This window comes from Tetrao urogallus (genome assembly GCF_951394365.1).
Source record: "Tetrao urogallus genome assembly, chromosome: 11".
Lineage (NCBI taxonomy): Eukaryota > Metazoa > Chordata > Aves > Galliformes > Phasianidae > Tetrao > Tetrao urogallus.
Genome location: NC_136824.1, coordinates 14,863,297 through 14,889,280, shown reverse-complemented (window position 1 = coordinate 14,889,280; position 25,984 = coordinate 14,863,297). Strand labels below are relative to the sequence as shown.

Genomic DNA, 25,984 nt, shown 5'->3' with positions numbered 1-25,984 from the left:
GTCATAGAGAAATGAGGCTGTAATAATGAATATTTTTCTGAAAATTCCTATATTTACTTTCTCTGTTTTTACTTTTTCATTTTCTGTAGCTGAGGTATGTCTTAAGACCTCTTCGTTTTTATCAGGTACAAGCAAAGTTTTTAATAACCAGCAATATGACTATTTATTTGATTCCATTTTGTTCTCAATTCTTGTGAGTAAAATGGCATTCAGCTTGCTGATTGAGTGGATTTGTGATTCTCTCTGAGGATCAGCCATAGATTAGTGAGGTACAGCTGGTATCTTCCTCCTGCCAAGTGGTTTTGGCACTTTTTTTTCTTCTTTTTTAATGTCCTTCTCTGAATAAATCCTTCATCTTTTTCTCTTCTTCTCTGCCTCCCCTTCGCTCATGCTTTTTCATGTTTAAGGAGTCTAGTTCCCTAGACTATGTCTAAAGTGCTAATGATCTTTGCAAGAAGATGGCACGCAGTAGCGTGTTTTTGAAACGTGGATCGTTACAAGGCTTACAGTTACAGTGTATGGTATATGACTACACAGCTAGATTGTACTTCTAATGATTCTATTTTCAAAGTGAGTTGCATCTAAGCTTTTAAATCCTTTTAGAGAAACCTGTTTAAAGAATGCGCTTTTGTTAGAAGACGCGAATCCTTCATCTCTTTCACTAAGAAGCAAGGTGTGAGCATGAGCTTGATAAGCTCTGCAGGACTGGAAACAGATGCATTTTTATTCAGATTCTTGCACATAGCTTCTATCAAAAAACATGTCCTACATCTTCTCAGATAGGGATCAATTTTCTGTTTATCTGGATTGATTTTTCTCTCTTATATGTTAATGTCACAACTTCAAATGTAAAAGGAAGACTCATTGTCAGGCTAGATACCAGTCTTTGAGGCTGCATCTTACTGCTCAGGAAACCTGAGGGAAAACGATTCTCACAGGGAAAATCCCACTAAGTCAGTCTGCTGTAGCGGCCTTAGAGCTCATCTCTGGGACAGAGAGCTAATCTTTCTGTCTGCAGGTATTTGAGATTGTGATCAACAAAAGGTAGATGAACCCTGCTGCAAATAGGTCTTGAGCTGTTCTGGATTATATGCAAACTGATTCGATGTAGGTTTAGGTAATGACTGGCAGCTACCTTGTATCTTGGGAAACATTCAACATAATTAACACCTTTAATAGAGAAGCATGATGACTATTTTAATTTATTATTTAGCAAAAAATCTCCTTTATTATTATTTTTCAAAAACAGTTAGTTTCAGACAGGGGTGTTGGAGTTTGACTTGCAGGACTCGGCTACTCTTTCAGTTTATGTTTTGAACGTAAATGGAATGGCATCTAAAGAAAAGAATGTAAAATACTCTCGAAATAAACTCTTTGAGTTTTTTGGGGAAAAAAAAAAAGCTAAAATATAATGAGATGAGCAACGTGAGGAGGCATGCATGCAGAAATGTTGAACCCTTGGACAACTGTGAGCCCTACAGTGATAACAGGCCCCAAATATGAGTGGCTGGCAAGCAACTGGAAAGCGTTGTAAGCTCTCCTGGAAACGGTATGTGAAAATTTGTCAAAGTGGTGTGATTATCATCTGCTTGGTTATCCTGTCTGAATGTTCCATATCAGAGCTTAGCATGCAGAGTGGCCTTCCCTGCAGTTAACATTTGATTCTCTTGCTTTTTGGTCTTCGAATTCACAAGAAAATACTATATTGTAAACTACAGTTTATAAATTATCTATCTTCATCAGAAAATAGAACTTTTTTTTTTTTTTTTTTTTTTTTTTCTGAAAGGAAACTGATATCAACTTCCAAAAGAAATTCAGAATAACAGTGCTTAATTGTATATTTTACTTCATACTGGTTTATAAGTATTTTTACTGTCACAAAAATGTGGATTTCTTAGAAGGTTTTCTTGGTAACTCCCTAAAGGGCAATTACTATGTAAACCAATAGGCAGATAATTGATTACAGTATGTTGCTCGTTTTGATACTGTCAATTTGATCTGTCAGATTTCCCTGTAGAAATCAGGAAAGAGTACACTTTGATAGCAAATGTAGTTTCATATTCAACTGATTCTTCACTCCACAGTTCACTTGTACTCCTCTTGCCAACTACATCAATGCAATCTAGGAACTCTGGCAGTCTTTGAAAGTAAACCGCATGCAGAATGGAAAATGCCAGAGAAGCACATCATGGCTTGGATGTTTAAAGCCATTCACAGGCAAAGATCCTGAGAAGTTTCGAATCCCAACATTCCGTGTTGATAAACTGAAGGAGATGTCCAGTATTTGTAATTTAGTTGTGTAGCATAGCATATTAAATTACAATGCTCTTTCAACAACTTTTGCTTATGGCTTTGGGTTCTACTTCTGCCTTATGAAGTCTTGCATTTCAGCACTTAAAAACATTTCTCATACACCGCTCCTTTTTGAGGACACCTACAGCATGTAATTAAATCAAGCATGTTTCATTTTACAGTTAAAAAAACAACAACAACAATACAGCAAAATTCTGAATGTTTTATTTTTCTTTTTCCCTGTCAAAACAAACCCATGCTGTTGTGCATGAGTTTTTTCACTGATAGATCTGAAATAGTACTGTTCTAAAATAAAATGAAGGTTGCTGTCAGTGTTTTAAACAACATACATCTATTTTCTATGTCATATTTGTTTTAGAATGCTGTTTATAATACTGTTTTCCTTCCCCTGTGCCTTTCTCAACTGACAGCCATGTGAGGAAAAAGTATAATCTCATGCTAATGCTTTATGGCGGCGAGCTGTAATTCTGTAGTAGTCAGAGCTTTGTGGAACTGCACATTCAGCATTTGACAGTGCTGAGAATATGTCCTGAGTGCATCCAGCTTAGCTTGAGGTTTTGAACTAAAAGGCAAATCATCTTACTTAGTCTTTCATGGGAACGTCCAGTGGTCAAATCCAATAAATCCAATAAATTACCTACACTGATTCTTTTTAATGTCTCCTGAGAAGCTTTTTTAATTAAAAAACAAACAAACAAACAAAAAACAAAAAACAAAACAAAACAAAAAAACAAAAAAAAACAAAAAACCCCACAACTTTTGGCACAGTTTTAATATAACTGCATGGAATAGTTTAGGGCTAGTGGAAGATTCAAGATAAAAAGGGACACCAACCTGCATCTCCCAAGCCAGTCTTAATACCAGGCAAGCTAGGAAAGCAGTTACAGGCTCTTCAAAGGATGTTGAGAGAAATGCAGCGGGATGTATAGAAGTACATTTCACATCCTTTTTGTTTCTCATAGTTGCAAGCTAAGAAACCTCTCTTGCTCACTCAAGACAACCTGTATTTGTCAAGTCTAGCCAGAACTCAATACAGAACTTTTGAATAACTTTCAGTAAAAGATAACCCATGTCTTATTGGTGAAGAGATGAGTTCTATGCAGGCTCAGGTACCAGAAAGATTAGATCAACATTAGGGTTTTTCCTTCTTTACTTTTCAAGGAGATTTTAAAAAGCCGTCTAGCAGGAATGTCCATGATTTCCAGCCAAAGAAGGTAATTATGTGACAGAAATGTGCTCCAAATAACTTGATTAACCACAGCATTGCAGTTTTATAAGTGTAACTTGTTGTGATATAGCTTTGGTGAAAAATGAGGAGCATTCACTCTTATAAGGCAGACTATGAGGGTTGATACATGCCGTACATTCCAGTAGGATTATTACAGCATAGATCTTGGAAAGAAGATAAAGCCCCAGATTCCAGTCTACTACATGAAAGCAGCAGAGATTTGATTGTTACAGCTATGTGACCAGAAGTTTTCGTATGTTTTTAAAAGTTGTGTATAATATATTGCACATGTACTTTAATTCATATATCTAAGGTGCTTCTTTATGCTTTGCTCTTTACAAACTGGAAAAAAAAACACCTTATCTTAGCAAGTTTTCAGTTTCAATACCAGTGAATGACTGGAAGTGGAGATTGATAGTTTTGGTTGTGTATTTTGTGCTTCCATGTTTTTAGTGTTCATATCCTCACACTGGGTCCAGAAAGGCACTAGACCTTTTTGGAGGGGCTCTGGAGCCTTTACAGTATTTCCAGGTGAGAGTATAAGGGTCAGCATGGGCACCTCTACAGAGATATGGTTAAGTCTTTCAATATAATGAATGTTACAGAGCTATCGTTAGCAACACTGTTTATTTCTTTTAAATCCATTTCAAATTTCAGAACTTCTGCTGTATTCTAAAGCTGTAGTAACGAACTTCCCTCACATGCTAGACAAGTTGTAAAAGCACAGTCCTGTAGCAGATGTGTCAGTAGCACTAAGACAATAAGTGGAAAAAGTCTGCACTTTAAAATCACTTTCTTTTTCTTTCACAAAGAGAAACATTTCAACTATGTAGAAAAAAATCTTCCTTTGAGAGTAATTTGATTTATAGCAAAATACTCATTTGTTCAATATCAATTTAAGGTAGTAAATGATCCTTAAAAAAATTAGAGTTGGATAACAGCCTCCTCTTTATAAAAGTTGTTCCGGTTTGAGTGAAACTCACTCAGAATCCAAATACACAGCCCTGGGTGTAAACGTTTTTTCTTCTGTTTTATTAAGACTATGTTTATCGGTTTAGTTTTACAGCAGAATATTTAAGCTTCATGGCTTGATATTAATTTTTCTGGCATCTGTGTGAGAAAACAGATGGTGCCCTTCTTCTCTCTGTGCCAGTTCACGGCAATTTTTCTTTTGATAAATTTGTCCCTTATCATAATGAATATCTTTTCTGAAAGCTAAAATACTCCGTGTAATTTCTGCTGTTTAAGAACACTTGCTAGCCACCATTTCTTCTAAACTCAGAAATATGCCTGCTAAGCAGCAGCCAGTGACAGGTTGTCACAAATCTGAAAATCACTATTTTTTGTCATTGAGCTAAGAGGCCTGGAGCAGGAGAGTGCACCTACTGTTTCTGCTATCAAAAAATCATCTCTGACATTAGAGAGAGATGCTTTACAGGTCTAAGCCTATACCTTGACTGTAAGGCAGGCCAGTTTCTGTATCACTCTTTTGTTATTCCAGTTAAAATTTTGATTTATGCCTGTCAAGAAAATAACTATTGTATGGCACCTATACAGTAGATGAATCTATCCGCAGGTGCTGCAATGTTACAGAGTTATCATGCAAGAATGTAAAAATAAACCTCAGTTGTATCCTAACAGTATTAGTGAAATGAGAGATACATTCCAACAAATCTCAGTTGCGTGGGCTCTCTCATTTGTAAATAATTTGCAGCAAAACCTGCGAGCTGATTTTCTGCAGACCAAGGCAGTGTTACTTGGAGAACTTTGCAATTATTCTCAGATGCTGCTGCTTAATTGGTAAGTTTTGAATTTCCATTCTAACTGATCCTTATGTAGACATAAGTGTTTTGTGCTTCCAGGGCCCCATCTTGATGTGCTTTGCTACCTTTTGATGCTGGATGGAATCACCAAGTGCATTAAATTGCACTCTTTCCAAAAGGAAATTTGGGGGCTGCCGTTTTTGAAATGTGGGTTTCCCTCTGTCAGAAAGAGCTCTGTAATATTAGCTTGAATACAGAAATAGAACATCCCTTGTATACATTTTCATGATGAGTTTTCAAATTCTACAACTTTTCAAGGTGAAATTATGGCACTGTAAGCCCTGTGTTTCTTTTATCTAAATGTTAGTGCAAGTTAGGATTATTTGTTCACATGTGTCTCATGGCATATGGTGAAAAGGAGCATCTAGTCAGAAACATTTGCTTTTGTTCAGTCACTACCATGCTGTTGTTAGCAGTGTGTTTTTTATTGTGTCTGTTCTGTACTTTCTGTATGTTCTTTATTTGTGCAAAAATTCAAAACAAAATATACTGGGGAGAAAATTCCTAAATTGTGTTTTAGCTGTTATGCAGCTAAAGAAGTAAATACGATATGAGATTTTTTTTTCTCTAGTAATTCTTAGAAGAATTATTAACTTTGGAATCTCTCTGAAGTGTATTTACTGCTTGCTTGCATTTATGTTTTAATTAGTGCGAGGAACATAACAAGTTTGACAAAGCTGAAAGCTGCAGTGCCTCATACTGCTTCAGCAACTTTCTGGGGTTTTAATTTATCTCAATCCTTAGACTGATCAGCAGGGGCCCCCATTTATAACAATAGATTTCTATTCAAATATTACATGAATTCAGAACACCTACAAACAGGCTTGGGAATAGGACTGACTTCACACATTTTTTAATGAGCAGGTAAATAGTGATTTACTGTGTAAGACAAAGTTGGATAATCCATGTCTGTGCCTTAAACTTTTCAGGTGAACACAGAATACTCATCCTATTTATTGTAGAGAACACTTTGCACCATTTTAAAACTCTAGATGTGTGCTAAGTATGCATACTGAATTTCAGTCTCATTGACTTGGACAGCTTTCTGTGTACAGTACTGTTTCCAGGAAATCAGAGGGGCTATTTATCGCTGTAAATTGTGCCTAAGCAGTCTCAGAATCAAGAGTTAAGCAAATGCCTTCATGTTAAAGGTTGGGTGTGAGTAGTCTAGGTGGGAGAGGAGCTCAAGCGATCAGCACGAGGTGGTAGGGCTGACGTGGAATTGGTACTGGTCTGCTCTTGCCCTGGGTCATCAGCACTTTTCTCATTGTTACAGCTTGCCTTTGATGTCAGTTGTACTTAAGTAAAATTTGATGCTATTTTTGCTGTATAAAACTCCTTCAAACACATGCAAAAATAAAGGAGAGAGGGAGGACTGTGAAACATCTGTAGTGTTCACTGTTGCAATGCAAAATTTAGAAGTGTTTCCATAAGTCATGCTTACAACAGGTTACCCAATTACAACAACACTTACCAGTGAATTTCTGCCAAAAATAACCCATTTCCCTCCTGCTTCTCACAGGCTGCAGCAGATGTTGAATTATCAACAGATAATATAAGCTGTGTCAGTTTTCTTCTGTTCTTCTTTAAAGATATTCTTTCCAATTCTGAGTACTTGACAAGCTCTAGAGGAGTGCTACAGATGAGTTCAGAGTTGAACCTGGGCAATACAGAAGGATGTTTTTTGGTAATTTATACACCTGTGTCATTTGGAGAAAAAGTGCAGTGGTAATATTTGAAAGTAGGAAGAAAGCTGTCAAAATTATTTTACAATTCTGTCCATAGAAAAGCACTCATTCCCAGCGTAAAAGGCAATATATTCTTTTTTAAAAGGAACTCTGTGTTTTCAGTGGAATGCAGATTGAGAACTTCTATGAAAGAGAGAGTAAGGGGAATGCTTTTTATTGCCTCTGCACTTTGTGGTTTTGTCAGGTCTGACTCAAGATCATAACAAATTTGCTGGGGATGATAGCCTGTATTTCAGACTAAGCAGGTAATTCCTTTGCATATCCACACCCTTTTTGTATAGGACTTAGTGCATTTCAAAACCAGTATCTTTATTGGAATAAGCCTTTTCTCATGGATTACACTGTTGATTGATTCCACTTGAAAACTTTTGACCAAATACTATCCATTGCCTCCCTGAAAGTATAGTGAGAGTGTAGTTAGAGATACTTTGAGTCTAGTTTAACAATTCAGTCCTGCACGCAGGACCAATCTAAGCCCCAGACACCAAGGTACACATCTATTTTTTTTGCCTTTGAGTTTTCCAAACAGTCCACTTACAGTCCAGTTACAGATTTGGCAGTGGCATCAGGTGGTATCTATTGAATCAGAATCTCTTGGGTCATTCACTTTTAAAAAATGATTAAATTTTTGAATAATGAAGAGATCTGCAATTACGTAGTTGATTTTGTCTTTTCATATGTGCCTACTGCTTTGCAGGATTAATTTTGTCACCAGTCAGAGCAATGAATGGTGATGATTTTACTGCTACAGAGCAGTACTATCAGGAAGGTTATGAATAAACAATCCTATTTCGTTTTCATGTGAACAAGCTTGTCATGAGCAGTCTATCCTTTCATCTTTATCCATCCCAGACTGATGGACAAAGCTTACGTTTCCTCTTGGGCAGATTGCTGTCATGCTATTTCTCATCTATTCTGACATCTGTGTATGTGATGTTTGTATTAATACTCACCACAAGTTTTAGTATTTTGGTAGTGTCGCATTCTGTGAAATACTGGTTACTGCTTTAAGTTCCAATACAGCGATGAAAAAACAGAGAGGATTCTTTGTGCTACAGTTCATCTGTCTTCATGTATGGCAATGCTATTGGTTACATAAAGTGTGTGAGCTATCAAATCTTCCAGCCTAATTGTATTGTTACATTTACTAAGTTCTCAATTATTCACACATAAGTGTAACTGATTACTCTGATAGATCTAGACTTACATCAGTTGTAACAATACAGAATGTGTTGCTTTTGGAAGATTAATCAATTTGTTCATCATTCCTACTTGCTCCATCCAAACACGTGGTTACCCAGTGCTACTGGTAACCAAGGGAACTTTTTTCTGAGACAGTCACAGTGAGGACAGCAAAGAGATGCATATCTTTATCCCTTTCCTTCACAGTGCATTTATATCAAGCCATGTCACAAAACAAACTCCAAGTGCTGAGAGCCTTCCCATGGTATGAGTGCAGGCATCCATGAAAACTGTCTTTTGTGTAGTGGCATTTTCTCTGAGAACGTCATTTTTTCACTCGTGTATTATTCCTTTGAACTCTGAATGAGCACTTCAGCTGAAGTTGACAGAATTATATACTTGAAATTAAAAGTCAGTGGTTTCTTCTTCTTGTCACAGAGAATTTGATCATAGGCATTTCATAGGCTTACTCTTTGCACTAAAAGTGCATGTTTATGAGGTTTTTAGCCAACTCAATTGTGCTTTATTTAATACACACTTCATGTAAGTTCAATTTCTTTGCTTCTACGTGACTGTTTCCCACACATACACACACCAGAAACAAATCAGTTATTGCACTATTATTATGCTATATGTGGATGTATATAGTCATATCTTGTGTTATTTGAAATACTATTCAGAATATTTTCATTAGACTGTAGGCATCCTGTCAAGCTTCAACTTTGTTAAAAACATCCAATATAAAATCTGTGTCTCAAAACAAAATTTTTGTTTGTAAGTGAGGAAAATACTGTCTGTAAATGATATCTTTGAGGTCAGTAACCTTTGATCATGCTTAAAATCTGCATTTTTTTTTCTTTTGTCAAGTTGTCAGTCGTGTTACTTAAGCTGAGGTGCCAGAGCAGTTTACAGTACTGTAAAACGATCCCATGTACATTGAGGGAAGGTTCAGTGATAGTTGCACTTCAACTTTTTAAATATTGTTCTTTCTATGTGTGTATTTGTTATTTCAGTTTGAGCTAAGAAATGAACGACACAGATGTGGTATTTTCAGTATTGATTCTTAAACTGTGTTTTGTCTTCCAAACGCAGTTACATACAGATACAGCTCACATTCTTCCATAAAGTCTTTCCAAGGAGAACCACACTGCATAGTCCATATTCCAGTTTCAGTTGTGATTCAAGTGCTCAATTAACATTTTAAAATAGATTTTCTGCCTTAGATGTTTCTGGTAATAATTCTTCCTGCCTCTCAGTGTATCAACCTTTTCTGTCTCAAAGAGGACAACGTGTTCCAGATAGAGGAGGCATCCATAAAGGTCGCTAAGTCTGAAATGTGATTTTCACTGGAAAAAGAAACGTCTGTTGACTTCAACATATACTCTCCATTTCAGTGCTGAGATTTTGAGAGTGGTGAGGTGGTGAGCCTCCCCCATCGCCTGAACAGGATTACAGGCAGATTTTGGAACAACAGGAACTTAAGCCTGATGTGATTTCAGAGGTCAGAACTGACAAGTTGATTGTGAAACCATAGGAAAACTTATGCAACAGTGGAGTACAGTTGTGATATGCCCTGTTATGTTGTCTACTGAACAACACTGATAGTCATCTGTTATATTTAGTGAACTTGGTATGAAGGCTTTAAGCAGAAAATTCTCTAAGTAGTGAAATACTCTGTACTTCCAATATTTACGGAGTGCTGTACCCCACACAGACTTCTGTGCTTGCTTTCTTTGAGTTCATACTCTTGTTAGTGCCTGTTGCTTTCTTAAAGTGTTTCCTCAGACAGAAATGAAATCCAAAATTCATTTTACGCTGTAGTTTTCCATATGTTTGTCTAATTCTTTTATACTCCTATCACTTCCTTCCTGCAGCCTGAAGGAGCTTTTGTCTCTTTAGGAAGACCAAGGTCTAGTTCTAAAATACAGCTATTTCAGTTGCATGCTTTGGCGCTTAGGGCGAGTCAGAAGTTGAGATTATGCCTTTAAAATATTTCTCTGTTAAGCACAAATGGACATATGGCTTTTGCGGTGGCAAACAGGCATGGGAACAATGAAATAAGGTCAGTATAGCAGACTTCTTGATTGAAAGCATGTTGCAGCAGAAGCAAGGAGTTAAAATTTGTTTATTTATTTACTATCATTAACCTCTAAATAATCTAATTCCTAGCTGTGATCCTTAAATGTTTCATTGTTGGCACCCAGCACAGCAAGGTAGATTTTTGAAAGTTTGATCAAAATTAGTAACTATCTGTAACTCATTATTGTCCTTTGCTATATTGGTAGTTCTAAAGTATGAGTGCAGAAAAGGTGCAGAAGCCCTTCATAGCGAAGGAATTCATTAAATCGGCAAAAGCAGCAGAGTATGAAAATGCATGTGATATGTAAAGTTACAAAATGAATGGCTTATTTACAACTTTGGCTGTTTTAGTACAGCGTTTTGCCTAACTTCAAATTGTTCCAAAGAGGATTAGATATAATTAATGCTGTATGACCTCCTTTTTTCTTCTTTTCAAAGAATGTAGAGCCGTACATCTAATGAGGACCCCTGAAAGGACTATTATGTCCAATTGTCTCAATTATGCAAATTACATTGATATTTTAGCAGAAGGGAGGGGTTACTTCAAATTAAAAGTTTTGGTTCCTGCTCTAGCCTTTCTGCAGTGTTGGCGTTTTTACAGTGAGTATATCCACTGTTTGAAGAGAGGAAAGGAGGTTTAACAAATTGGAGATTTGGGCACTATCAAAGTAGATTTGTTGTGCCTTGTTCCACCATGAGATGAAAATACCCTCTGGGCAGGGAGATGGGTCATGAGACTTCTAAAGGATTACCTTCAAAGGGAGTCATGGGATTGGTTTGAACAAAGAAGCGGCTCACATGCTTATCATATGAGATTCTCTTCTTAAAGTGGTGGAAACCCATCTTCTTGGGAATTCTCATGAACTTCAGAGAGACAGGAAGTCCTACCAATAAGATGAATGAGAAGTCTGAACAATAAATGGGACAGAAGCTCGGAGTTAATGCATTTTATTTATTCTAGATATAAATAATCTTTCCAAACTCTGAAACACTTCCAATGACAAGCAGGTAGGACAACATTTTAAATATTTTTTGTTTGTTTCGTTCCTGATCATCTTCAGCTTTGCTAACTCCTTTAGCATCAATATGCATAATTTGCAATTATGCTGAAGAAATGTTTAGGTAACTTACGTTTGATTGGAGAAAAATAATTTAGTTGAAATAGTAGTACTTTGATTAGACTACTTCCTAGATTTCTCACTCTTTGTTTTGAAAGGCATGGAACTCAAAGCACTAATTGCAAGAAGACAAAATGAATTTTCAAGCTCAAAATTAGGTTTTTCAAAGCATTTCAGAAGTAGAAAATTACTCAAGTATGACTATAATAAGTAGAAATGCTGAGAAAGTGAGATTGAGTGGAAATGTTACATATTGTGTTGCTTTGAATGCTACTCTGCAGAAAAAGAGGTGGATTTCTGGTTTATTTGTTTTAAAGGTTGAGTCTTTGTTTTGTTCTTTAGTGTTTTTTCAGTGTTCTTTAGATATCAAAATTTGTCAGTAATGCTCTCTAGAACTCACTGTTGGTGACAAGCCTTCTGATAAGCAAACCTCTTTCTGTGAGCATTTGTTTCTAATTTGGTTTATCATGGGCCAGTGTTAGGTCAGGTATTATTGAAATTTTGGAACAGAGTAGGGCATTATTTGTGGTGTTTTTTCCCACACCAGCAAGGGTTCTCAGTAAAGAGGTTTTACCTGTGAAAGATCTGTAACAACAGCAACCCCATCACATTTGTATCAACAATGCAGCTGTCATTTGAAGCAGTGCTGTTTTACTCTAAAGCATATTGGGCTCAAAGATCAAAAGTCTCTGAGTGCTCCCTCACCAAAATTCAACCTACATGCTGTCCCTGGGTATTCACATACCAGTTGTTCAGCTGAAGGGGAGCCAAGGAGCTTTTGACACTTGTTACCCCCAACTCTTCAAATCACAACTCTGTAGGATAGTGCTCCATCCACTCCTCCAGCAATTCAGTCATTCGGCTGAAGCACACTTGGGGATTTGTGGATAGACATCTCAGGGTAACAGTTACTTCAAGAGGACCTATCCTTGTATTCCCTTATGGGGCAAGAAGCAACTACAGAACTCCTGCCCATGTGAGTGTCCCATAATGCCCCTAATTCAGCCCTTAAAAATCTTCTTCTCCATTCATGTGCTGTGGACTCCGTATTTTTTCCTTACCTCAGGAGCAGAGAGTCAAATTTAACCCTGCATATCATGGACACTTCACTCTGCATTTGATACCAATATGACCCATGCTAAGAAACTACTTTTTGGCCTCATTACGTATTTCTTGACACCATTCGAAATACATTTGTGACATAACGACACGTAGGTGCATATAAGTTTATCAAGTTTCTCCCTCAGAGCATTTAAAATGTAGGAATCTTTTTAGAAAATTTTAGACATCAACTTCAAAATTCTAAGATATATTTATGGAAGATAATAAATACATCCATAATCAAGTCTGAAATTTTATAGTAGTTTCAGTTTAATTCAAGTGGTACATTGCAGCTAACAATTTAAAGTCAAATACGTTGCTAAGTTATGCATAATAGTTGAACATTGAACAATACTTCATGTCATTAAAGGCAGAGCATCTTCTGCGCTGTTTTCTGGGTTGTAATATGCTCTGCTGAAGACAGTTCAGGTCTCCTTTCTGTTTAGAGAAAAACACTACGTGAAACATGTCTGGAGATAGTTTTAGGTTCCAGGGTATCTACTACTTTTTTCCACTCATGGATTCAGGGGTTTTGTACAGGGGGTAAGGGCTGAAGAGAAAATAGACCCAGTTTTCTGAAAGCTATTCTTATCTATGGACAACTATAAACTCACTTGAAGTCTCCCATTTCTCTTTTGCCCTTTGTGATTTTTTTCTCTCCTAGAGCACTCACACTTTCAGAAGGTTCCCAGTGAATGTTGGCAACTCTTAGTTCTATTTAATACAAAGAGTATTTTAAACATACTTAGTTATTCTCTCTAGGGAGTAATTTAATTCTTGAATTCCAATTCTTCCATAGTGATTTCTAAAAGATTAAAAAGAATATTTCTGTACAAACCCTGCAGCCCAAAAGTTAAATGACCTGGAAATACATTCTTTTTTGAAAATGACAGAAAGCAGCAGGGTACAGAATGTGGCTGATTGCACTGTGGCATATTTTCTAAAGCTTACGTATTAGCTGACACTCAGAAAGTAATTGCTTTACTGAGTGTAAAATTACCCACAGCAAGTTGCAATTTTTCAACAGCTCAAACTGTTTAACAGAATTCTACCTGAAGAATCTTGCTTTCAGGAAAACTGTATGTACTACAAAATGATGATAATTTCCTAAAGGCTGAACTGATTATCTATTACTTTAGAAATATATATATTTGAAAGAAGAGTATCTGTAGTCACAAAAAGTAAAAAAGATAAGTAAATATTTATTATCTCCAGATTTTAGGGACTTCTGGGATATGTATATATTGTATTATATTGTGATTATAGAATTTTTACTTCACAGTAATTTTAAAATATTTTGTTCACTTGTTTAGCTGTTAACCTTAAGCAATGGCTTTCTTTTACCATATCTTGAAAATGTGAATATAATAAATTATCCAAGTGTACACGTTTTGTGTGCTGTGCACTTAAAGCAATTAGAACTGTGCACTTAAGAACAAACTCGTCACAGATGCAGTATTTCACAAAATGCGTATTTCTACTCATGATTTCCAGTATTTCGTAGAGAAAAATAATAAGGTTTCAAGCTGTACCATTGTATCACTCATGACAAATCATCACTATTAACTGGCTTATCAGAAGTTTTATGGTAGTTATCTCGGAATTTGTAACTTGTACCTCTTACAACAAGGGAGTGCTTACATTTTTAACCTCTTAACCTAACAAAACATTTTAAATAATTTTTGCTCAAAAATAGCTCAAAAGCTCCAATGCTTAATAATGTGGACAGAAATGGCCCAGATTGCTATCAGATTGAGTTGTAATTTGAGTTCAAGTCCATGGTTTTTGCATCTGCATAACAAAGTGCAAGTTAGTCTTTGATGGCGTGTATAATTAACTTCTACTGCCACAATTTTCTAAGCCACAAATAAACTGGAGACTTAAGTAAGTGGACAGCTTTAGTTAGAACTATTCATTGGCTTAGTATTGTAATGAGGGAAGTATTTTGTTATATTTATGATTTCATGAGTGTTGATCGGTTTCACAAAGTGAGATTTGAGGATATTGAAGCATAGAAATATTCTTCGATAATAGCATTTCTCTATTTCAGATTAGAATAGACTGGTTTTTCAGCTCTGTTCTCCAAATGGTTGTTGAGTTGCTTTGTTTTCGCTGTGCCAGCTGTGTCCTTACATTGATGCTGAGCTGTACCCAAGCAGCTTTCTGTGCTTTTATGTTGGGCATCCGGGCTCAGCCAGCACAGTTTACTAATGCGCCTTCACAGACTGTGTGCCAGAGCTGGATGTACACAACCATGGCAGAGCAAGCCAGCTCTGCTGTGGTGTTGAGGCTACAGTCATTGCTCACTTTTCCATAGCTTCTGAGAAAGCAGAATCTCCACAAGATGTGGTAGGATTGCGTAAATTTGGGAAAGGAGAGCCTATTATTTCCTTTCTGTATCCTGTATCCACAAACTAATTCAAGTGGACAGGAAATGATTCCTATTGTTTTGGCAGATGCTTGCTGCCTGCCTCACCAGCCAGTCCAGAACACAAAGCATAATGAAGGCATGAAACACTGTTTATTGGCTCCCACATCATCAGCAGGAGTGATTTCTGGCTGAGTTTGAGATAATTCAGATGACAGGTTTTTTCTGTGGTAACAGTATTGCTAACTGGCACTGCCATCTTGCCTGTGTTGTTTGCTTCGTTCACGGACCAAATGGTTCCCTGGTTATCTTGCTGGAAGAACACAGGGTCAGTTTGAATCATATGAAACTTCTCTTGGGATGAGAACAAGAATTGTTTTGATGAAAAAGACTTTCATTTGAAGGAATTTTATAACTACCTTTATTCCCTTTTTGATGCTTATTAGCAAACAACATAGGAGATCCTCCTTGTTGCAAATATTATTTAATATTTCACATTCTCAGTAGCATCCCAGTGAGCATTGGAGTAGTAAAGGGGACTAACCCCACCAGTCTTGGAAAGCAGAGTCTATTGCAAATTCAGCATGAACCTGTGCAAACTGGATATGTAGAAGAGATCCACAGATATCTGTAGTGGATTTGAGGTAAAAGGATAGCTCGTTTGGAAATGCACCTCACATATAGCCACTTGCAGGTTCTTCAGCTGCAGAAAAATGAAGGTGCTTATTTCTGGAAGAAAGCAAAACTAGAGAAGTACTTATCTAGGGATGGTGCTTCAATGCTTGTAAATGAGAAAAAGCACAAGAACTGCTGGCCAGACATGACTCTGCTCTAAAGCTGAGAAGCTGTGTACCGTGACACAGCATGTACACTGGTGCTTCCAGATGTCCCATTTATGACCCTCTGAAAAGGACCTGCTATTAGACAGTATAATTGGGAAGTTGTCATTCAAAGCAGCTCAAAGTAGAAATACCTCTAGTATTGATTTTTAAGTTCCAGACAATAGAGATTCTGCTGATACAGTGATTTCTTTTTTCCTAATTGATTATTGGGCAGAGTTGTTGTGTGTTTTTTTTCCCCCTCAGATAACAGCAGTGGAATTTGATTACCTGAATGGTATTTATAGAAGTCTGCAGACTTATTCACACAATAAATGGACTTGTGCTTACACCACACATGTTCACAGTCTGAATTTCATTCCACTTCCGGTTATTTCTTTCTTTCTCATCAAAATAAACTGCTGCCCAGCCAACTCCATTTTTATATTATTCTGTGTTTACTTTAGCCTGTTTTTCACCTAACGCTTTTTTGGCCTCTTGTCTCCTCCCTCATTGCATCTATCCATGGCTCTGTGCACCAGGTGCTGCTGTTTGTGGGCCAGCTGTGCCCAGCATGACAGAGCTTCACCGGAGCACAGCAGCTGGGAGCATTTGCTCTTACAGAAGGGCCTCAGGTGCCAAAGAGATGTCCTACAATGAATGCTGTCTGACTGCACAACAGGGGCAAAGCTTGATCCCATCCTGTGCCCAGCCTGCCAGGCTTGCCAGCCTGTCCAGCAAAAGCAGGTCCATATTGCATGGAGCATCATTTTTTGGAGAACGTTACAGTTGAGAGGTCTGATCACACTGCTTTTAGGTCTGGTTGAGTTTGGGTTTTGAATGTGCTCCAATGACACTGTAACCTTCATCTCTGCCCTCCTTCCCCTCAACATTTTTTCACTTACCAGCAAACAGTGGAGTTCACTTATGATATTACAGGAACAACTGATCTTTGTAGAACTAATTCTTGTGTTTATTAATGCTCATGCTCTAAAGGAGATATTCTTTTGAATCTTAGTTTTGTTAACTCAATAGTTAACTTATGTACAAACTAACAGTCTTCTCTGAAAGCTCTCTTTCAGTGCTTTTGGGACCAAAAAAAATCCATGACAAGCAAGAATTTGAAGTGGTTTGATTTGGTTTTGATTATAACTTAGGAGACCTGTAGTCATTTTTCATAGAAGAGAACAAACGTTATTGAGCATCTAAAGCGTGATTTTTCCAAGATCAGGTGCTGATAAGTACATCCGGAATTTGCAATAATAAATAGGATTGAACTTGATTACTATCAGCAAGTTGGGGTCTTGCTGTTATTTTAAGTTGTTTCTCACAGGTCTGTGGAAAACCTGCAGTGTTTTTGGTTGCCTCTATCTTGCTAGTAGCATTTATTTCTCTTGCAACCCAACACTCCTGTTTCTAAAAACTAGTCTAAAAACTGTAGCTGATCAGCCAGAGTTCTTTCAGAACCCATCCATTCCAAGGCTTTTAAAAAGTGCTTAATTTTTTAAAAACTCATAAGGGACAGTGTACATCCTTGCATTTTTTCTCATTTCAATCCAGACATAGGCATGTACAGAATCTGTATCAAACAAGTGGGGAAATTACCCGTTTTCTGACACTGAATATCTGCTCAAGTATTTGCACAGGATTATAATCAAGCTTTGGTTAAGCAGATTAAGCAGACAAAAGCAGTGAAACTTCAAAGGCTGACTGAATGTGCTGAGTTTTTATTTCTCGTGATCTGTAATGCCTGCTTTTGCCTTCCTCTCGTTAGCACTGAAAAAATAAACCAGTGGAGCATAATCTGTTGTCCAACTGTAGTTCCTATAGTGACTGAACTCTAGCGGGGTTTTTAGGTGTGAAAATATAATATTTTCATTTTAGATACCAAGATGCAAAAGCTTCTGTCCAAACACAAATATTAAATCTATGATTTAATTCAGCAGCTAAGTAGTTATTTTTATGTGAAGTACACGAAATAGAAAAATCTGTTCTTTGGCAAGCTACGAGGTAAAGCAATAATCAATGACATGGTGTGAAAATCCAAGTTGTTCTGATATCATAGCTTAGATTCTCCAGTGTTCTCTACAGAAGAGTTAAATGTGAAGCATCTGTTGCCAGCTGTGTAGTGGAGAATGCAACCCACCCTGTAAACTGATTTGGGCATTTCTGTCAATTGATCAATGATTTGCACACCAATGCAAAAATTTATTCAGACAAAAAAAACCAGGCTCTTATTTAACAAGGCAAATAAAAAAAAAAAAGTGGATGTGACCAATTGTATAAGGATCCTGTTAAGCTTGTTTTATAACCTTAACATTCTGTAAGTTAGTATGGTACGCAAAAGCACGTGTAACACCAACACCACTGAATGTAATGGTAAAAGGGCAGTGGGTTTGGAGGCTTTGTGGTTTGGGATTCGTTTATTCATCATGCTGTAGGCTGTGCAGCACTTAGGGGGCTACTCTGCTTTCTAAGCTATTAGCAGACAGACTGTCAGAGCTTTCTTCTAACAGAAATCTGCCATTCACTTTATTCAGGAAATTAGGTGAGGATTTTACTACTTTTCTATGGAAGTCCCATTTTTTTAATGACGAAGCGCTGAAAGTTCATGTCATTTTTAGTGTTTTGTCTCTGCAAAAATTTCATTTCCGTAGGGGAAACTAAAACACGTGGCTTTTGCTTACTACTTGAAAAATGCATTAATACTAGTTCCTTAATTCAAACTCAGAAGCAGCAAGGCAAGTCTATTCACATCATAAAATTATGAGTGCTTTAACATTTTTAATTTAATAACCTTTTTAGTTTAAAAGTTCCTTTTGAGTTTTCTTTATGACATTCGTTTAGTATGCCAGTCATAATGGTACTTTGCCTTACTGATGATGGGTGGACAAGCCCAAAAGTATGGGAAACTGGCCTGCAGCCATTTCTAAACCCGCAGCCTTCAGCATTCCCAGGCCTAACTGGACTGCAGTTCTGCTGTAGGCTTTCTAGCCTCATTGCACAGATTCATTGCACAGGTTCTGTTCTAGGCTGCCTACACTTCATGCTTTTTAAATGGTTGTGAGATTGGTCTAATTTAATCTAATTTACAAACATACCAAAATTGGAAATTTTATTTTGTCTTCAAGATTGTTTTCCTCATTTTGTGTCACAGTTGTCACCGTAGCTGCAGAGTTTGTATTTTTTTCTGTCAAATGTTCATTCACTTTCTTACTCCCCAGACATATGCTATTGCTGAGTTAGGAATGACTTTAGGAATAACTAGAACTTTATTTTAAAGAGGAAAATAAGAGACTATTAATCAAATTAGAGAAAGATTTTGGGAACCAATTTCTTTGTACAATAATATTACTAAATTATTATTTGGGTTAAATGCTGTCAATTTTTTTATGTCACAGCTTGGCTGTATTATTTCTGTACTACTTTGAGTCCGTTTACTAATTACTAAATTAGAAAGGAGCAACTGCATTTTTGGAAGAGCTTTGGATACCTTTGTGCCATCAAGTGAATATGTTTGGGTTTAGAGATTTTTACACACGTTCAAGGTTTGAATTTTATCCAAGTCATAGAAAACTTACATCACCTACTTGCTTCTTGGGTAGATGTATGTTGTGTTTAGAGCTGATTTACTGAATTCAATGCTTGTATTTAAAAATAGAATGGAAATGTTACTGTATTTGTTGCAGGAATATTTAATTATTTTTCCTTTTATTTTTTTTCTCTCTTTAAGGGTCAGAAGGCTTGGATAGAGAAGACCTTTTCAAAAAGAGAATGCATTTATGTAATTGCCAACAACAAAGACATTAGCAGGTAACATTTGAAATTTTTGCCTTTGACTGAAAAGTTAATAACGATGAAACTGGACTATATTTGTGTTTAGACAGGTGAAAGTGGGACCAAGTTTACTTGTTGCCCTTAAGGTGAGATTGATAGACAACAAAAGCGCAAGGCATAATTTCACCCTAGTCTGTATGGAGCTGTGGGATGTAGCATACAGAGATTATAAAGTTGTGCAGGAGGGGCAGTGAGCTGTTAGTTCTTAGTATTGCAAATGAGAGTTTAATGTCATACTGAATTTTGAAAGCAAGAACGTGCTATTGTGTGTTGTGATGTAAATGATACTGTTCTTCACAGGTTTGGATGACAGCATCACCAATAGCAATACTATGCAAGGAGGAATGGATTTCTTAGTTCAAACAATAAGTGCTGCTATGTGAGCTTGCAGTCTAAGATGTTTGGACAATGTAACTGTTTGTTCCATGCTAGCTGTCCCCTCTGAGCATGAAACAGAGTCACTGCTCCTGTTCTGCACTCTTCTCCTGTCTTTTAGCATAGAAATTCCATCCTGATTATTATACAAGTGAAGTGAAATGTATAGTCCTTGCTTGTAAAGAAACACTTGCAGGCTAGTAAATCTGGCATTTGTGTGTACATAAATGTGACAGATATGACCTAGAGATGTTTCTGTGATCCATGTAGCTGAATGGTCACATGGTCAGCATGGTCAGCTGAATATCACATATATGATTTTTTTTTTAATCACAAAATGATACTGAAGATACCGTATTCAATTTTACTTAAAATTTTAACTTTTAGGTGCTGCTGTGGCCAGCTCATTAACCAGCATATTCCACCTCCTCCAAGTACAACAGCTAATAAAAATGGAGAAGAAACAAAGCAAGTGGAAGCTCAGCCAGAGAAGTGGTCCATCAGCAAACACACCCAAACGTACCCAACTGATGCCTATGGAAATCTTGAATTCCAGGGAGGAGGACATTCAAATAAGGCCATGGTAAGGCCATAGCCAGCTCTGTGACACTCATTTCATATGCTAGATCAATAGAAACTTGCCAAGATTTCAGCTTGCACAATACACAGTTTGTTGAAACCAAAGGAATTCTCTTCAATTCTTAAGAAAGATGTAGACAGGATGATGAAAAAGAATAAGCAAGAGAGAAGTGAGAACAAAAAAATAATACCTACCTAGAAAGCACCTTAAAATATCTTGAAGAAACAGCTTCACTAAAGTTACTGTTAGTAAATATCATCTGGGAGGTCATATAGTGCCGGTGATTCTGTCTGTACTACGCTTGTTAGACTGTGGGCCAAATAACCCAGGCTGGAAATACATTTTTTTTAAGGTTCAACATCTAATAGAAATAGACATGAGTCTAGCTTTCCTGAAAGACGGAAGCTTCTTGGAGCTGGAAAACGGACCTTTAAATTTTCTGAGCAGTGGAAGTAACAGCATTCAAGTTTCCGCAAAAAATCTCTTTCTGTCTTGCCACTCAGATTCAGACCTGGATTATTTATTCTCTATATTTGCTTCCATATCTCTCTGCCAAGACTGCCAGTTGAAACAACTCACTGCAAAAACTTGTCTAAAATATATAGGAGGGCTTGATTTTTGTTAGCGCTGATTGGTTTGTTTTTAAAGCAGAAATAGGCACTAGTTTGTTCCGTGGTTTTGTTTCATAGAGTAGTAGTTGAAAAGGTATCACAAAGGCAGAATTGAACTGTGAGTAGTAGAAACTGTTCTTTCAGATATCGAATACTTATATCCACAGTGAATGGGATAACCATAACATAGGCCTCTTATTTCTCATAATGATCACTGGGTCTCTAGCAGTCAAACCAAGATTTTAGGAAAGATAAAAAAGCAACTTCCAGTCATTTAGAACAGCTAGCCTCTAACACTGTAGGTCTGTTATAAGAGCTTGCTCATAGTCAGTTTTGAAGGAAGGGAGAAGAAAGCAGTTCTTTTAAATTCATCTCTTGCCAGTAAATTCCCAATAGCAAAGCATTTCAACCTATTTCTACTAAAGAGCAGATAAAATTAACCTTAAATTGATTAAAATTTGTAAAATTCTTCTTTAGAAATTGGGGGTTTAATATAATCATTCTGTGCTTAGTCAATGGACAATTTACAGAATAGAGAGATAATATCATGCATTGATCTTTTCAGTATATCCGTGTGTCATATGACACCAAACCAGATTCTCTGCTGCATCTCATGGTGAAAGACTGGCAACTAGAATTGCCCAAACTCTTAATCTCTGTCCATGGAGGCCTCCAGAACTTTGAAATGCAGCCGAAGCTGAAACAAGTATTTGGAAAAGGTCTGATAAAGGCTGCCATGACCACCGGAGCCTGGATTTTCACTGGAGGTGTTAGTACAGGTAAACAATTACCAGCACTTCTAGTTTACCTGAGAATTCACTGATTTGCAGTTACTATTCTTTCCCAAAGGCGTAAGATTTAAGTCTTCATGAATGAATTATTAGCCACTAGACTAAAAAAATAGAACTGTAATGATTTTCATTAATCTACCCAGCCCAGACAGTAAAATATTCCTGTGTCAGTGTTGATTTGCATTACACAGTGTTTCCTCTGAAAAAGGTTATTGTCTTTGATTTTAGTAGCAAGGAATCTACCACCAGATATGGTACATTTTTTTCAGTGGTTGATTAGCCTCTCACTGTTGGGGGTTTTTCAGGTGTTATTTTTTAAAATTCATTTTGTGTTAATATTGATTATACAATAGATCTTCAAAGAATGCTGTGTAATTAAGTAACTGGGTAAGTCTGTCCAAGACATGAGTGAATTCAGAATAAGGATATGAAAAAAACAAGCCACTCAGGTTTACATGCAATTGCAAAATACAAGCATGGGTTTGTCTGCATTGCATGCTCTATTTTAAATAGATACCAGTTTACGTAGTGAATGCAGCCCAGAAAAACAGGGATCTCAGTGAGAAGAGGAAAAATTCAATGTTTGGTAATCTCTCTCAAGAGGGACAAGATTTAATTCAGTGAGATTTATCTATAGGTGTCATTCGTCATGTGGGAGATGCCTTGAAAGACCATTCTTCAAAATCCAGAGGACGAATCTGTGCCATAGGAATTGCACCATGGGGCATTGTAGAAAACAAGGAAGATCTGATAGGAAAAGATGTAAGTCTTTAAGGAATTAACATGTAATTAAAGTAATGAAATAGGCAGCTCATCTATTCGGAGTATTAATTTTCACAGTTTCTAAAGCACTGTAAAGGGCTGTACATCAATGAGAATAGGTGAAAATGTAAAAGAATGTACAAACACGACTATTATCCTCCAATGAAAACAGTGCTGTGAAAAGTTCGAGTTTTGAGTATAAAGACAAGTTTTTTTCTAATTCTCCTATGTTTTCAATTATAAACATCTGGTTGATTTGTTTCCTCATAAGGTGTGTGCTTTTGTTGAACACTGGAGGATTTTCATGTTTATTTCATAGTTCTAACCCCGGTGCACCTAATCTTTTGACAGGTAACACGTGTTTACCAAACAATGTCAAACCCTCTAAGCAAGCTTTCTGTGCTCAACAGTTCCCACACCCACTTCATTCTGGCAGACAATGGTACTCTAGGTAAATATGGAGCTGAAGTGAAGTTACGACGTCAGTTGGAAAAACACATTTCTCTCCAGAAAATTAATACACGTAAGTACATTGGGCAAGTTGTAAACATAGCACATTAAGGGAAGGGAAAGGAAGGTAGAGAGGCTAGAAATACTTCATGGTATTGAAATTAAGTGTTTCTACCACTCTTCCTAGCAGGAGTTTGATCAGGACTGTGAGACTAAGCTAGACATACACATAGTGATGGAAGAGCCCACATCTAACATCATAGAAAAGCCAGAAAAGTGAAAGAAAATGACATAAAAGGAGGATGAAAAGATTAAAAAATAATAGTGAGATGAAGGTTCAAAGCAGTAAGAATTTAAAGAAAGGAAAATATAAAATATTTATGCATTTCTGGAAAGAATTCTTAAGCATCAGCAAACACACAGAATGAGATGATTTTCTGCACATCCCACTTATGGGAATCCTCTGTATCTCTGTGGCTTCTGATTCCAGGTGTTGTTACAAAAGGTTTTTGTTTTTTTTTCTTTTATATGGATTGGTTTCATTTGAAATATTGCATTTAAAATTATGTGATCTTCCCGACATAGCTCGGCATTTTTACTTTTCACATTGGTGGTTTTATATTTTGAGTTTCATGTAGTTTTAAAATTTATGTCAGTTAACGTCCTCTCTAAAACAGTTTTCTAGATTTGTTTTCATCATTATTTAAGAAAAATGCATTTAAAATGACATTTTTTAGTGAAAAAATTAGAGATGAAGTAAATAAGAAATGCTAGTAATGATGGCTTTCTAGCAAGTTAAAGTAAACCAGAAATGATAAAGAGAAATTTATCAGTCTTAGATTCCATGCTTGAATTAAAAGTTGCAGGCAAATAGGCATCAGTTCTACCAGCTCTCCTTCTGATTTATGAGAAATGCCTTCAGAAGCTGTGTAGGCCTATAAAAATAAGAAAAACAAAGCTTTCAAGATACTAATTGCATTGTACTGTACAAAAGTTTCCAATAGGGTTTAAGTTATCTTTACAGAGCAGAAGAATGAAATAGAGTGCTGGGTAAGACTAAAGATACATGTAGAGATCTGCCAAAAGATATCTAAGCGTTCTGGAAAGTCTTCAAATACTCTTTTTAACCTCCAGTTAGCTGAAGAAAGTGAACTCACCAAAACTAGGCCTCTTGCCTTTGAGCATGGAGACACTATCACACACTGTTGCCCCCAGACAGATGTTTGAGACGGCTAACATGGCTATGCTTTTAACATCTTTGTCTTCTGCAGAAGTGCTGGGAGTGTTGTAACATTATTAAAGAGAGCACTGGCTTGGAAGATAAGGAAGTCAGGGCCCAGAGGCAAGATGTTTTGTGTTATTTCCTTTGATACCACTTTGGGCTGGGGATATTTGTTCTGATTTAAGTAAGAGATTTTTCACACGAGGGGCAAAGTTGGGAATACGTATAGGATATTTGAATTCTGTAAAGCTTTGCAGTACATTTACTAGTAAAAATGTACAGAGAGTTGTTCTGTTTGTTTTTAATCACTTCAAGCACTCGAGCACTAGCGCCTCTTCTGGAAATTTCAGTAGTAGTCACTGAGGATTTCATGGACACAGAGGCCAGCCAATGCTCTGTGACTACTCCATATCAGAGCTGGGGTATGCTGACAGGAGGATGTCAGGAAGCTTTTGCTGTTACTATCCATGCTGTTCCCATTCTTCAGAGAGGAATGAAAACATGAAGTCAACTGTACAAAAAAAAGTGCATCTTACTTATGGAATGCTGGTCATTTTACAGATTAAGAATTGAATTCAAATGCTTATAGTGGGGGGATTGGTCAGCTTTCAGGTAATGTTTTGTCCTTCATTTCCCCATTGTGACTGAGACTACTGAGATTGTGTGACCTGTGGGCTTCCCTTTGTCATCCTATGCCTGGAGATCACAGTGAGGCAGGGACAGCAAAGGGATGCTCAGCTGTCGTCTCTTCCATCGGCCAGCCATCTCAGCCTCATGATAAAGACACCAAATTCATACTTCTATCTTAGGAGAAAGCATAGGCATATGTCACCTTATTGAAGACTTCCTGTAGGGAACCAAGGAACAGTTAAAACATCAAAGACACAGCAGCAGGGAGCCATTCGAGTAACAGTGGAGATAATGAAGTGATAGTAGGATCGTGTTCAGCTGGTTTGTCTGTGCATGGTGTCTACTGCAAGAGATTACGAACAGTTCACCCTTTGTCTGGTGGTGAGCAATTCAGTTGTGTTGTGTATCAGTTTTTGTATTCTCTTCTTTTTTTTTTTCCCAAGTTTTCTTTTTTTTCCCCAATTCTTTCCCCATCCCACTGTGGCAGAGAAGCAAGCCAACAGATATGTGGAGCACAGCTTCCTACTGTGGATTAAACCACATCATAACTGAAAAGAGACTTGCTGTTTTCTATCTGAGACTTTGAAACAGTATACAGACACCTTCCTTGGCACTGGCTGTGAAATAATCATAATTTTTCCTAACTGTCCTGGTTTTAAGTGATGCTGTAACACAGAAAATTGCATCCCTTCATAACATATCAACCTCTTAAGCTCAGTTTCAATTACACTTCTTTTTTGTTTCTGCTCTTCTATTTTTTTTTCAGGGCTGGGACAGGGTGTTCCTGTAGTTGGGCTTATTGTGGAAGGTGGTCCCAATGTTATCTCCATTGTTTTGGAGTGCCTACGAGAAGAACCTCCTCTCCCTGTAGTGATTTGTGATGGTAGTGGACGAGCATCTGATATTCTGTCATTTGCACACAAGTATTCAGAAGAAGGAGGGTAAGAC

The 25,984-nt window shown here is 37.0% G+C and overlaps 1 protein-coding gene across 1 annotated transcript in view; it reads left to right on the top strand.

The window, feature by feature from the left end:
- Positions 1 to 2,156: 2,156 nt before the first annotated feature.
- Positions 2,157 to 25,984, top strand: part of TRPM1 (transient receptor potential cation channel subfamily M member 1) — a gene marked incomplete at both ends in the record, with an annotated part of 56,097 nt that continues 32,269 nt past the window's right edge. Inside the window, 9 exons of the mRNA XM_079541124.1 lie at positions 2,157 to 2,280; positions 3,475 to 3,527; positions 3,995 to 4,072; positions 19,512 to 19,591; positions 20,378 to 20,573; positions 21,747 to 21,960; positions 22,610 to 22,734; positions 23,086 to 23,257; positions 25,803 to 25,977. Coding sequence (XP_079397250.1) covers positions 2,157 to 2,280; positions 3,475 to 3,527; positions 3,995 to 4,072; positions 19,512 to 19,591; positions 20,378 to 20,573; positions 21,747 to 21,960; positions 22,610 to 22,734; positions 23,086 to 23,257; positions 25,803 to 25,977 — 1,217 coding nt within the window. The remainder of the gene's footprint in view (positions 2,281 to 3,474; positions 3,528 to 3,994; positions 4,073 to 19,511; positions 19,592 to 20,377; positions 20,574 to 21,746; positions 21,961 to 22,609; positions 22,735 to 23,085; positions 23,258 to 25,802; positions 25,978 to 25,984) is intronic.